At 41.0% G+C, this 13,939-nt stretch overlaps 1 protein-coding gene across 1 annotated transcript in view; it reads right to left on the reverse strand.

The window, feature by feature from the left end:
• The window catches only part of ENOX1 (ecto-NOX disulfide-thiol exchanger 1), a 68,700-nt gene that overhangs the window by 11,639 nt on the left and 43,122 nt on the right, over positions 1-13,939 (reverse strand). Inside the window, exon 6 of the mRNA XM_009875123.1 lies at positions 11,116-11,172. Coding sequence (XP_009873425.1) covers positions 11,116-11,172 — 57 coding nt within the window. The remainder of the gene's footprint in view (positions 1-11,115; positions 11,173-13,939) is intronic.

Raw genomic sequence — 13,939 nt, forward strand, 5'->3', positions numbered from 1 at the left:
TGCTAAAAACGCAGACACAATATAAAGTGTCTGCTCTTGCTAGGGGCTTCTCTCTAGCAAAAATGGTTCGCCTTAGCCTAAAAAGCTCTGTGATCTCAAAAATCCCTAAAAATGGTGGGAGTGAGGACTTGTGTTCCCTGAAAATGCTGTCCAAGAGATAAGCAGGACTTGAACAGTAGCTGTCCAACCTGGAATATACTCTTGCTAAAGTGCAGTTCCATATCACCTGTTGTTCAGAACTCTCCTTGAAAGGCAGAATATGGGTTTTAAAGAATGTGACATTGAAGACACCTGCTACGTGATCAGGATACAAATGACAAATATCCAAAGAGCTGAAATACTCCCTCCACTGTCTCAGTAATCTAAATATTCTACAATTACCTTTAAATCTAGGGGGAATGATGACTGGTTCCACATTGTCTTCAAAGTCCTCATTCCCTTTGTAGTAGTGTACGGGATTCTGCAGAATTGTGTGGTGAGGGGGTAAAAATAATATTGTCCCTTATGAAAGACCCCGTTAAAAAAATCATAGAATCATAGTACGGCCTAGGTTGGAAGGGACCTTAGAGATCATCTAACCCAACCTGTCTGTCATGGGCAGGGACGCCTCTCACCTAGATCAGGCTACTCAAGGCTCCGTCCAACCTGGCCTTGAACACCTCCAGGGAGGGGGCAGCCACAAATTCTCTGGACAATTTATTGCAAAGTCTTGCCACCCTTGTACTGAAGAATTTCTTTCTAAGATCTAATCTAAATCTGTTCTCCTCCAACTTAAACTCATTTCCCTTTGTCCTATCAGTGGACGCTCTTGTCAAAAGACCCTCTCCAGCCTTCCTTTAGGTTCCCTTCAGGTATGGGAAGGCCATAAACAAATAAATCCTACCAAACTCTGGAAGAGTTTGCAGGATATGTTGGCATTTGTACTATACGTACAAAGCCACTTGTCTGAGGCATTAAAACAGTAGCAGAAGAAGGAAAGACTAGATGTAGGACACAGCAGGCACATGACAGAGCAACTGCTGAATACTCTTAGATGTAAAGGATACGCCACACTTTTCCAGCAGCCAGGGGATTTATGAAAGAAAACAAGTAGGAGGAGAAAAAACTATATATCTGAAACATAAGCAAAAATATTGCAGGCTATTAAGAGCGGGACAGAGAGTTGCTGTAAGCTTGAAAAGAAAATGTAATTTTATGATTTCGAAAGAAGAAAGAACCATGCATATGTGATACCAAATCTGTAGTCCTTCAGCTCTTGAAAGGTATATGTGTGTCTGCTCTGAGTCCCCAGAACTGGACTCAGACTTCAGGTGTGCTTGCCCAAACTGCTTATTAACAGCTAGTCAGGTTTGACAATTCTTCTGCAAACATGGGTAGAAACTGGCCTGTGACAGGAAAATTGAAAATTTCTCATTTATTTTCATTCACCTGGAGAACTCTTAAAATCTGACATAGTTGTGTTTGCTTTGCTGGTCTTTAAATGTACTTCACACTCACACCTGAAAATTTAATCTTGCTGTTTTAACCTGAATGGCCTAATTCAATTTCCAATCAAGTGAATGGAAGCCATGCAATACTTTCAAAGCACATCAAGTCAGCATCTTAAATTTACGGGGACATGCAAGGTCGAGGTATAGGACAACTTCTGACAGCTTAACATGGTTGTCAGTTGAGAATGGGCTCCTGTCCTTGTCTATATTCTTACCCATGGTGAATACAAAATTATTGAATCCAAGTTGAGCTAAACTACAATGAAAGATCTTATTTAAATGTAACTTAAATCACATTTCTTTGCAAATGTGGTAATGTATGAATACACTCACAGACAGTGATCATGACTCAGATGGTCACATAATTGCAAAATCACACAGGTAGCCTTGGAAGATCGCTAGCCCGACCTCCTGCTCAAAGCAGGATCAGCTGCAAGGTCAGAGTGTGTAGATGCACAGCAAGGGGTAATAGTCCAATGGCTGGATAAGCCTCAACATTTTCGCCGCAACATCCTAAGAACATCATGTGTCTTACACAGCTCTTCTTTCATCGTGTCCTTATAGTGACTGTTTCTGACTGTCTGCTGACTGCTCCTCTAAAAGTTCTCTGATGACTACAAAATTGCTTATAATCTTTGAATAATATAATTCTTTTGTTGCTTCAAGTGAATTGATCTGGTGCTAGCAATTAACCACTTCCTAGAAATACTTTTTTTTTTACATGGTGCTCGTTCCAAACAGCCTAAGAGTTGATTTCAGTAAAAGTGGGTAACATTAAGTCAAGTGATCTTACTGCACACTTTATACATAGAGAGGCTTCTTGGCCTTTTCTCCGTGCACTGATATAACTTAGGTTATAATAACAAATTAGTGTTGCATCACTTATAAAAAAACAAGGAAAGGAATGGGGCATCCAACCATCCGCCCCAAAACAGAGCTCTCACAAGCAGCCTGCAGTACTTTTAGAGTTAGCACCAGGTCAACAATTCAGTAAAACAAAAACCCCTTGTTTTTCACCGTTTTTTTCCAGGGTCTCAGAGGATCCTTCTTCTACCACCTACCTACTGATGCAGAAGAACATATTTGCCATATGCTACACTGATGGTGAATGTGACTGGTCTATCATTAGAAATGATACAGACCAGGTGTCACCTTCTCATTCAGATCAAGCCTAAACTTGGTAACTTTTTCTGTGCTACGCAAGAAACCAGTGTTGGTTTTGTCAGCCATAGCATATTTGAATTACTTTTAAAGTACACTAATATAGAAATCTACTTTTTAAAGTACAGTAATATAGAATTTACCAAGACTGTAAATTTAAGAATGTGCTGACATTGACTAATAAATGGTTGACAACTGGCTTGAAAAATTATCCAGCATTAAAATGAAAAGAACAACAATGAAGAAAAATTAGAACAGAGAATACAAGACCTTGCAAACTAAGCACTTCAAACACACCTCTGTGCATCTGAGATTCGTTTCTCTGATTTATCCTACATGATAGAAGTGTTTTCCAGAGTGAAGATTAATTGTATTATGGTGCTCTCGACATCCTATTTTTCCGACCCATTTGCCAGAGAAATGCTTTTAACTTTTTCATTACAAAGCCTTTACTATTATAACTTTCACCTGCTGAGTTTAGGCAACTAGCAATAATCTGAAAATGCTTTTCTCATTGAAACTATCTCTTTATATTGTTCTCACTGTATTTGAGCACATCTATTTTATGGGAATGTACATATGCAAAATACAGATGACTAATACGTAAGTTACTTCATGCTTATTTTTAAAAGTATGATCAGGTTGCTTCATTTCCTAAAGCTGGATTTATGTGTAGGTTCCTGATGACTTAACACAGATGTTTGATGTGATGTGAAGGTGGTTGTTTTGCAAGAGAAAAGGTAATTGTCATTTCGCATACTTTGTGCTAGCGAATTGCAGCAAACCAATGGTTGACTGAACAAGAACATCACTTGCTCACCAGCTCAGCTGAAGTCATTGTAGAAGGGAATACTTTGGATTTATGTGAGACTGTGAACTTGTGAAAGGCCTTTCTCATGGTCTTTAAGACAAATATCACTCTAGCAATCTCCTAGACAATTACGAACTTCTAAAAACGAGTTGAAGATTAAAAAAAACTACAAGCAATCTGTCTCCCTTATGGGATGTGTTGAATTGTTTTGCAAAATGTCTTTGTTGAAATGAACGGAAGTAATCGGAGGAGTGAAAAACAACCTTAAATGTTTTATGAGAGGGAATGATTTTCAGCAAAGGATTTGTATTTGAAAGATATTGATTTTAGGTATCTGAAAACTGAGGGCAACCCCCATATTCACAGAAATCTCCACATCTGAATATATGGAAGTACTTGAAACATACTTTTTGGAGCTCTCATCCCTTTGAATTGGATCTTGATTGGGATGATGAACTCCTCCTGAGGAGAAGGACTTGAGGTATTTGTTGGCAAGAAGCTCAACCTGAGCTGGCAATGTGTGCTCACAGTCCATAAAGCCATCCATATCCTGGGCTGCATAAAGCAGCCTGGCCAGCAGGTCAAGGAGGTGATTGCTTTGGAGAGACCCCACCTCCAACACTGTGTCCAGCTCTAGGGTTCCAGCACAGGAAAGACATAGACATGTTGGAGTGGGTCCAGAGGAGTGACACAAAAAAGGTCAGCAGAATGGAACACCTCTCCTGTTGAAGAAATGCTGAGAAAGTTGGGCTTGTTCAGCCTGGAGAAGGCTCCAGAGAGACCTTTTATCAGCCTCCCAGTACCTGAAGGGGGCCTACAGGAAAGATGGGAAGGGATGGTTTATCAGGGAATGTAGTGATCGGCAGACAGGTTTCAAATGGAAATTTAGATTAGATGTAAAGTAGTTCTCCACTGTGAGGGTGACGAAACACTGGAACACGTTGCCCAGGGAAGTTGTGGATGTCCCTTCCCTGAAAGTGTTCAAGGCCAGGCTGGATGGGGCTTTGAGCAACCTGGTCTAGTGGGACATGTCCCTGCCCATGGCAGGGTGGTGGGAACTAGAAAATCTTTGAAGTCCCTTCCAACCCAAACCTTTCTATGATTCTGTGAAAAATATTTCCTGGGAATATTGAAGTTCCTTTCTCACTTCTGTCACTTTTTGCTGTCTGTTCCTTGAAGAACTTAGGCAGACTGGAGGGAGCATGAATGTGATGCACAGCCCGTGGACTGCAATAGCAGGCTTGTGGCTGAAGCAGAGGTGGCCCATCATCCTTCAGGTGGCTGCGGGGGAGCCTGAGTGCTCTGACAAGCCAATCTGCCTTGCACACTGTGTGGGTTAAGCACGCACAGCTGCATATGTATAAGGCTGAATGTTATTCCTCGCTAGAAATGATGGGATGACTCCTGTATAAGTGTGCAGTATAAATAGTCATGGAAAATGGTTTGGGATGAAAGGCTGCACATAATGATCAGATATTATTAAAATGTCAGATAGCTCTGGGCATTGAAGAACTGTCTCCCTATGGAGCTGATATGAAATTTAAAGTCAAAAAACTTTTGTGATTTGCTGTGTAGGTGGCTGAATGGGTTTTATCATTGTGTCTCAGAGTTCTCTTTTCTCCTCCCTCAGATGACAGGAATTCACTCCAATCAAAAGCCAAATTACGATGCCACCCTGACACTTTTAATTAGGGACAAGGAAGGCAGTGTGATTTTTTGCTGCATATTAGCAAAGGAGTTATTTCCACTGCCCAGATCTGCTTCAGGTAGCAGGCTCTGTGTCAGAATATACATTGGTCTGCTGCAGCTGTTTACTCCCTGTAGGGTTAGATCATGGCTAAAACCACAGAGGCTGTGAATCAGCCAGCAGACAAATCTGCACTGTGCTAATGAAGCTCTATTGCTGTCCTCTAACATGCCGAACCAGGACTGGAGCAGGGATGGTAATAGGGGGGAACTCAGGGGGACTTGATCTATTGGTGTGTAAGAACTTCTGAAGGCTGAGCAGGCTCTTTGATAACATGGTCCTAAACAGCCGTTTAAACTCCTGTTATTTTTCAGGCCTCATGGTATTGAATTCATGAGGTGGTCATTCCTCATCCCTGCTGCGGTAAGTAGGAAAGCTGCTGATCTGAGAACGGTCATAGCTGCTTGAATTTATCATACTCCACATGCCTTAAATTGAAGGAAATGAGAAGAAATGAGTGATGGAAGGTCTGCAAATAAATGTCTGGAATGGAAAAAGCAGGGAGTGCAAAGAGGTATGGTCACTCCTCATCCCCTGCTCCTGGGCCCACGAGGGCAGAAGCAGCTCAATATAGGCAGTAAATGGGTTTCTGTAATCCGCAGAGGCTTTACACCCCACTCCTATCACGGTACAGGGTCCTTGCAGCTTCTTCTAACGACACAACACACTCATGGTGAGAAACCGAACCCCACATCTCCCTCTCCTCAAGGAGCTATCCTTATCCCTGCACTGCACCCTTACTCCTCCTGCTTACCCTCTTTAGACAATTAACTGCCTTTGTTAAACTAATTAGTTGACTGCAAACTATCTCACAAAGCAGAGCAGTTCCAACAGAGAGACTGGAGAGTGCACGCAGCTCATGCTCTTCTTTTTTAACTTTCTCAGGTGGAGGAGAGAAGCAAACCCCACCTTCTGGCATCCCTGTCAGGGTTTTCACCCCTGAGGTCCTGGAAAGGCTGCTGGCACTCTCTCCCTACCCTCAAACGCACCCAGCTGTCATCACCTCACTCTTTGCAGCATTCACTGTCTTCCACGTACTACAAAAACGCCTGCTGCAAGGCCCGAGGACCTCTCCTCTCCTCTCCCTGTGTTCAAGGGCTATTATTATCTCACCTGTCACACAGTAAGGAGATGACCCATCCTGTGGCAGGTGTGTACGAGCACATACACTGATGTGGTACTTTCACAGCGGGTACCTTTGGGTGCCTCCGTTAAGATTTGCATATTCAAGTATAGGAACTGAACTCCAATGAGTTTGATGGAATTACAGACTCCAAAAACTGAGGAGGTTTTAGCTTTCTAAATCTTTGCCTGGCTTGTTGCAAAAATGAGCCTTATGAGTTGTCTTTACTTGCCTTTGGTAAAGTCATTCGTGATAAACCATGCTATGTGAAAAGAGAAGTATAGGGTGTAGTTAGGAGTAACACCACTTTCAGTGTAGCATGAAGTGAGCAATTTAGTAAAATGGTTGAAATATTTCACCCTGGGTATACACTCCCTCAGAGTCAGCAATCATCAGAGTAACTGTTTGAAAAGCAGATACAGAGGGAAAAAATTAAAGGAAGAATCAACATCAAATGTAAGATGCTTGGTTGAACTTGAGAAATGCTCTGGTAACAGCTTCAAGCATTCAAATAGAAAAATGCATCCCTACGTAATATTGATTTCATGTCTGGAGAAAAACCCACAGAATATTGTGTCCAAGCTGCTGAAGATGCTAACTGGAGGCACACATTAAAATGAGGTCAAAGTCATTACTTTGTTCAAACAATGAAACTCAAACACAACAAAAAGTTGGTAAAGCAAATTTCTGGTGAAATCAGTTTCACTCTCTGAAATAAATAAACTTATTTTATTATGCCTTGGAAACAAGGAAGTAACCCTAAGAGTCTTCTGTTGAAATCCTGGCTTTTTAACCTGATGGAAATTTAATTACCAACTTCAACAGAGTCAGGACCTTACCATGGCATTGCAATCTGGGCATTCAAAATGCTTCCGCAATCATGACCCATCTCTTGCTCTGGTCTGAACTTGGAGGACTGGTGCTCTTGACTACCATTTTACGGTGCTTTTAAAAAAAGTAGGTGAGAAAAGAAAGCTGATGAGGGGCTTTTTAGGATAGTGATAGGACTAGGGGGAATGGATTAAAGTTAGAGATGGATTGGTTCAGACTGGATGATAGGAAGAATTTGTTCAGCATGTGAGACACTGGCACAGGTTGCCCAGAGAGGGGGTGGAAATCCCATCCCTGGAAGTTTTTAAGGCCAGGCTGGATGGGGCTCTGAGCAGCCTGATCTAGTGCGGGATGCCCCAGCTCATGGCAGAGGGGTTGGAACTAGATGATATTTAAGGTCCCTTCCAACCCTGACAATTCTATGATTCTATGATTCTATCCACAGGAGATAGCTAAGGAAAGAAGATAGCATTAAAGAAGAGTCCTAAACTCCTGGAGTGCTTCTGAAATGAGGCTGGTGTGAAAAGAATCTCCCTTTCTCCATTAACAATAGAGGGATACCATGGATATTAAACTCCTCACTCCCAAAACAAGGATATATTCATCAAGACTACATAACTGTATTTGCATGCAATGCCTACGTATATTGAACTCAGCAGTGACCAAAATGAGATCTTTGCTCAAAACACAGAATTAAACTATATACAGGAGTCTCTCAGAAAGCCATTGAACTTACAGAAACAGTGGAAGAATAAATTGCCTTTATAGAGTTAGCCACAAAACATGCAATTAGCATTTTCAGTGCAAATTGTTCTCTACTTGAGCACACCTCCCAAGCAAGATTTTTTTGTCACGTTGGGACTAATCAGGTCCCAAGCGTCTGGAAACATCCTGGAAGAGGATTATATCGGAAATTATAATTGTCCTTTGGCCATTATTTTCTCTTCAGTTAAGGCAGAGATGTGAATTTAATAGCATTATATGCAGCAATGAAGAGGAAATTAAAAAGGGGGGGCAGATTAGAAGCAAGAGACAATCTTTTTCTAACTGCAGGGCTGAAGGAAATGAACGCTCCGTGACAAGACCTCTGGCACCCCTGGGTGTCAAAGTCTCTGTTAACACCAGGCCAGGATCTCAGGCTCTGTGTACTGCTTGAGCCTGACACTTGGCCTTTTCTGACACAGAGTATAGCTGTGAAATGTCAACAGCCATAACAAATATTACTGCATGTACCTAGCAAGTCACTCAAAAAACACCCTTATGACTGTTCACAGAGCCTTGTAAGGTGGTTTTGCTTTCTGGAAATAACAGATGTACTGGAAATACAGTAAAATTTCAATTTTTGCCCCCCCCCAGATTTGTGTGTGAGCTGCCACGGCAGAGAGCGTAATATTGCAATTCTCCAGCCTCTTAGTTAAATGTGCTCAATTCTCCTGCATAAACAAGAGCAAAAACTGAAGACGGTTGGTGCACATTCCAGAAGGGGTGTTTTCTTTTTTTCAGAGGTGTCCAGATCCTTGTTTCCCTTTCAGCATGGTCTCACATAATGGAAATGTAGAAGATACACCAGGATAGGTCTAAGTATATATTTCCATCTGTGTCTGCTTTTGCCAAGAAAAATACGTCCAGGACTTACCCTAAACCCCAACATTTTTTAATGTAAAATATAATCCAGACCAGTGCCATCAGCAGCAATCCTGAGGACTGCAGAAAATAATCTTTTTAAGATTACAGTATGAGCTTGATGTGTATGCAGTTTGCATAAAGTTTCTATATTTCCTTCTAGGAGACTGATTTTCTGCAGAGTAAGTAATCTAAATATGCTATAGTGTGAAGATTAAGATTGTGTGTTCAGTGTATAGACATATGTTGCCATTTTTCCTTACCAACATCTCCCACTATTGCTTGGCGTGTAAAGGTATTTCATTTGCTGAATTCAACCTGTCAACTGTAACAAATATATCCTAATCCCATTATATGCATCACAGTTCACTAGCAACCTCATAGGAGCCACGGAGTCTTTTTCTCTTTGATCATCCCAGATCTGCACACTGGCCAAGGGCAACAACCATGAAGTCTGCTGAGAATAGATGTGGAGAGACAACCTGCAAGGCACAACACCTGAGCACGACATACTTGGTATATATGACAATTGTTTAAAAGGTACCTCAACTCCCATTTCACAAAGTTCATTACTGTAGCAAATGCTTTAACATCAGCTCTTCCCTATATTTCTCTATTTCCATTTGTGCTGCTGTGCCTTCTCTGATTTCATGGCGGCATAATTGCTGAAGACATGGCTGCAACTGTGACTCAATAATTGTAGCTGTCTGGTCTCCCTCTTCACCATCAATTTAGGTATTGACTTCTTTTATTAGGAGTCTAATATTGCTATGAGATCATCATGGAAAAGAGAGGCAGAAAATGGAGTTTTCGTCCCATGGCATATTCAGCCATTTGAACAATCCCCACAGTTACAAACTGGAACATTACATTTTGAAAAAACTATCATTAACCAAAGATTCTGAAATATTCTGACATAGATATCATGCAATGATATACTGAAACACCCCCTTTACACAATCAAAATATTTCAATTTAATGCTATTTTAACCTTTATATTATATAAAAATAAAACTTTCAGGCTTTTCTCTTTCATCCAGTTACATAGGAGGCAGAATAATAAAAGTTGAAGTGTTTAGATAACTTTCCTTTAGAACATTTCAATCCTGCAAAACACTGTTTCATCCACATTTTTGGAAAGGGAGTTCCTTTAGAAGGTTTCTAAGCTTTAAATTTCTGAATTCCTTTAAGAAACCTGCAACCGCCTGTTGTACAAAGACAAATTTTTAGGTAACAAATGTGAACATCTTGGATCATCAGTGGATTAATGTCTTTATTTTGGTTTGCAAACAGAATCTTTCAAAGGGGCAATGAGACACTGCACAGACAGACTGCAGTTGTAGATTTGTTGGAGCTATCAGACAATATTGACTGTCTCCTGCCCAAATGCTGAGAGCTATGAGGCTCTATCGACTTCACTGTGGAAAGAGACCACAATGAATGAGATTCAGGAAAGAATTAAAAAAGAGAGGACGGCATTTCCCTATCACAAAGCAGTCCACAAAATCTGAGCCTTCCATTCAGGCTTAAAATAAAACCGCTTTCCTGGCTGCACATTGATTAAAATAGATGTTAAAATATTCAGATTGTGGGTAGATTTCTCGGCTAGGAGGAAGATACCATATATAATCAGTTTTAATTTTTGTACGTTTATAACAAAGCACAAAGCTGCACAGTTTGGATGACAAACATAGCAGGCAAGTTTTCCTTTTTTCTTTCTCCTTTATCCAAATTGCTGTTTTGACTGCAGTCATTAAGGGAATAACAGAAGCATTTTTTTTTTGGCAGCGGATTTTAAAAAACATGACCTTAACAAGTCCTTTAATGATTTTGGACAAAATAATGACTCAATGAATTAATTTAGTCCTCTTGTGCAAATTAACTGTTTCCAAATTATATATGTATACGAATCACTTCAAACTGAAACAGGGCCAGACTTGCTCAGCTGCAAGGTGGCAGCCAGAGAGACAAATGGTTTAACTTTGTAGCTGAAGTAATCCTGGACAGGACACTAAGGCAAAGCATTTCTCTTGCAGTCGTTTCCATGGTATCTTTAACACCCACATACAGCAAGTAGGACATTGGTTGTTAAAGTCTCATCCAAATAACTCCTACAAAGTAAATTGCATGGAACCCAATTTATCTACCTCGAAATGAAGTTTGCTGGGATTTGAACCAGTGGCTTCAGGAAAAAAGAAAACAACAGGTACTTCAAACCTGATGTGCAAATCACTCAGCAATACTACTAGCTTTAAGCCATAAACAGTAAATTTGAGACCATATGCATGCATACATATATATAAATCTATGCACAGATAGCTGTACCTACATTTGCCTGAGATTCATCATGTCCATTGATTTCTGCTAATTCCTTGGCGCTTTTTAACTGCAAAGAGTGAATAAAAAACAAAACAGAACAAAACAGGCACATTACTTGGGTATTTCACACAGTTATCTTTGATTTATTTGAAGGAGTATTTTATAAAGCTTCCAATGAGAAAAACAGATGGAGCATATAATTCTAATGAGTTTTTGCTCGAACCATTTTGAAACCAACATACTTAAGGCTTGATAGGATGGCAAAAAAAAAAAAGAAAATAATAAGTTTGGGTCATTATTTTTTAAATAATAAGATTAGAAAGTAGTTTCAAGGCATAAAAAGTGTACAGAATTGGCTCTCAAGAATAATAAATGCTTTCATTTCCCATTCTTGTTGCTATTAATTTAAACTTTACAATATTTGCAAGTTGCCACTAGCTAAATAGTGTTTTGCTAATGATTACTTTTGAATGATATATTTTGAGCTGTTTATGATGCCAAAGTGCTCCTGTACGTTTCCTTCCTGAGGAAGCATCTAAATAACTGACATGGCTCCTGGGTATGACGGAAAAGGAGGTGAAGAGAATAACAGCTCTTTTATTTAACCAGTGGCAGGAACAACCGAGGAGACAGTGCCAATTCCAAATATATATTCTGAACCAAAACTTTTTTTTTCATCCTGAATTAGCTTTTTTTTTTGGGGGGGGGGGGTAAATCCAGGATTACATTGGGGATTGTAAAAATCTGTCCTGGGAGATTTAAGGAATGTCTCAAGTCACAGTGAAATATGCAGTCGTTCATCCTGTGACTGAGCAAACACAGAAAGGAGGAGACACCGCAGCTCTCCTGAGCCTATAAGCCATGAGGTTTGTATATTTAAATGAAGTGCTCAGAACCATTTATTCTCTAGGTAAATCTCTGGAGAGTCATGCTTTTATTTTAACTCAGTTCAGAACTGGTATCTAGGGTGGGGGGAGATGGGGAAAATAAACAGAATTTTCCTCTGCATTCCTTGTTTTTTGCCAAAGAAGCTGGGGTTTATGTAACAGTTGATGATACAGCTGAGATCCTGAACCACAACAGTCCTAAAGTTCAGGTGAAATAGAACACTATTATGTTTTGATTAGGTGTCTGACTCTGAAGCCTTGGCAGACTACCAGCCTAGGGCAGCTAGGTTACCTCCATTATCTTTTTGCTGTGTGGCAGCAACAACTAACAATGTGTTGTACGTGTGATTCAATTCCCAACTTCTCACAGTTTTCAGTGTGACAATTAAGGTATTTGGGCCATGATCTCTGCGTACCTTATTAGGCAGGGTTGTAAACCGCACCAGTTCAGAAACTGCTGCTCAAGCCACTAAACCAGTCCTGACAGAGAGGGAAGGAGGCAGCAATCCCTGATAATGTAGTACAGAGGACAGCTGGGGACTCCAAACTCATCAGGTCTCCTGGTTCAACTCCCTGATGCTCATCTTTCAATATCCTCAAAAAATCTGCAATTCATACCAATAGCAGGGTGACACATTACCAAGGAATGCTACGTATTTTCTCTACACTGATGAAATAATCATCCTGTGAAACCACTTCACTGATGAAATAACCATCCTGTGAAACCACTTGACTGTGAGGACGACTGGTAGGAACAAGCCAAGATGGCTACTTCCAGCCAAGCACAACAATTAGGCATTTCTGCATCATAGTGCGACTGAAAGTGCCGTTTCCTCATTCTGCCACTTCTTCATTACAGAAATTCACCTCACGTGTGCAGCCCTGTTGAGTTCAGCTGAATTACTCATCTGAATATGAGGTCAGGAGAGTGTGCTCGGGTATGTGAGACTGTTCTGCAAGCTAATGCCATGTCCTAAATGCTTGAGGAGTGCAGTTCATTACTTACCTTTCACCTTTCCTTTTCCAGGTTTGATAAAGTGCCATCACCCTTTGGTGACTATTGGCTCCTTGGGCAATGCTCTGCATATGTTCTGCTGGTGACATACCACTCCCCTGTCATTCACATGTGCACTTGACAGGAGCGTGGGCTCAGCCTCTGGCCTATGTTGGTCTGGCAGGCTTTCACCCCTCCATGGTTTCCCACAATCATGCCCGGGCATGCCTCCACCAGTTAATTCAATGCTAGCAGGATGCTTGAACCTTTCAACTTCTTTCACTGCATGCCATGCTCTGAAAAGGATGCTAGAGCTCAGGCAAGAAGGTGCTAGCATCCACATCTACACTAGAACCACTGCAGTAGGAGGTGGAGGTGAGTCAGTGGAGATAATGGTGGAAAATTTATGGGTAGAGAATGTCCATCTGCATTCTCATAGGCTAAAGGGATAAAGTCTCTCTTTTTTTTCCCAATATTGTTTTTTTCTGAATTAAAATTATATTCTTCTCTCATATCCTAAATAATGAAATGTTGGAATAGGAACCTTAGAAAAACAGACAATATTGGAAACACAGGACTTGCCTCACCCCCTAGACTAGCTCCATCGCGATTGGTGACGAATGTGATGTTACCAGCAGAGAGTATGCTGAGGCAACGCACTGAACTAGTGTCAGAAAAACCAAGGGCCTACCTGAAAGGAAAGGAGAAGAGTTGAGGGGTTAGAAGTCTCTCATAAACCTAATTTCATGGTCTGACTCAAACCAGTGGGTGTGAATCCCTCGGACAACTAGAGCTGGCAGCCATGAGCCAGATCTGATCCAGAAGGCTTTAGCCTACAGTAATGCAGTACGGTGCACAAGCAAACAGGACGTCTCCCAGCAGGACATGCCAGCCTGGACACAGCTGGGTTGGTGCCACGGGATGGGTGTGAGATGTGCTGAGCCAGCAGACAT

This window comes from Apaloderma vittatum, unplaced genomic scaffold (genome assembly GCF_000703405.1).
Source record: "Apaloderma vittatum isolate BGI_N311 unplaced genomic scaffold, ASM70340v1 scaffold9788, whole genome shotgun sequence".
Classification (NCBI taxonomy): domain Eukaryota; kingdom Metazoa; phylum Chordata; class Aves; order Trogoniformes; family Trogonidae; genus Apaloderma; species Apaloderma vittatum.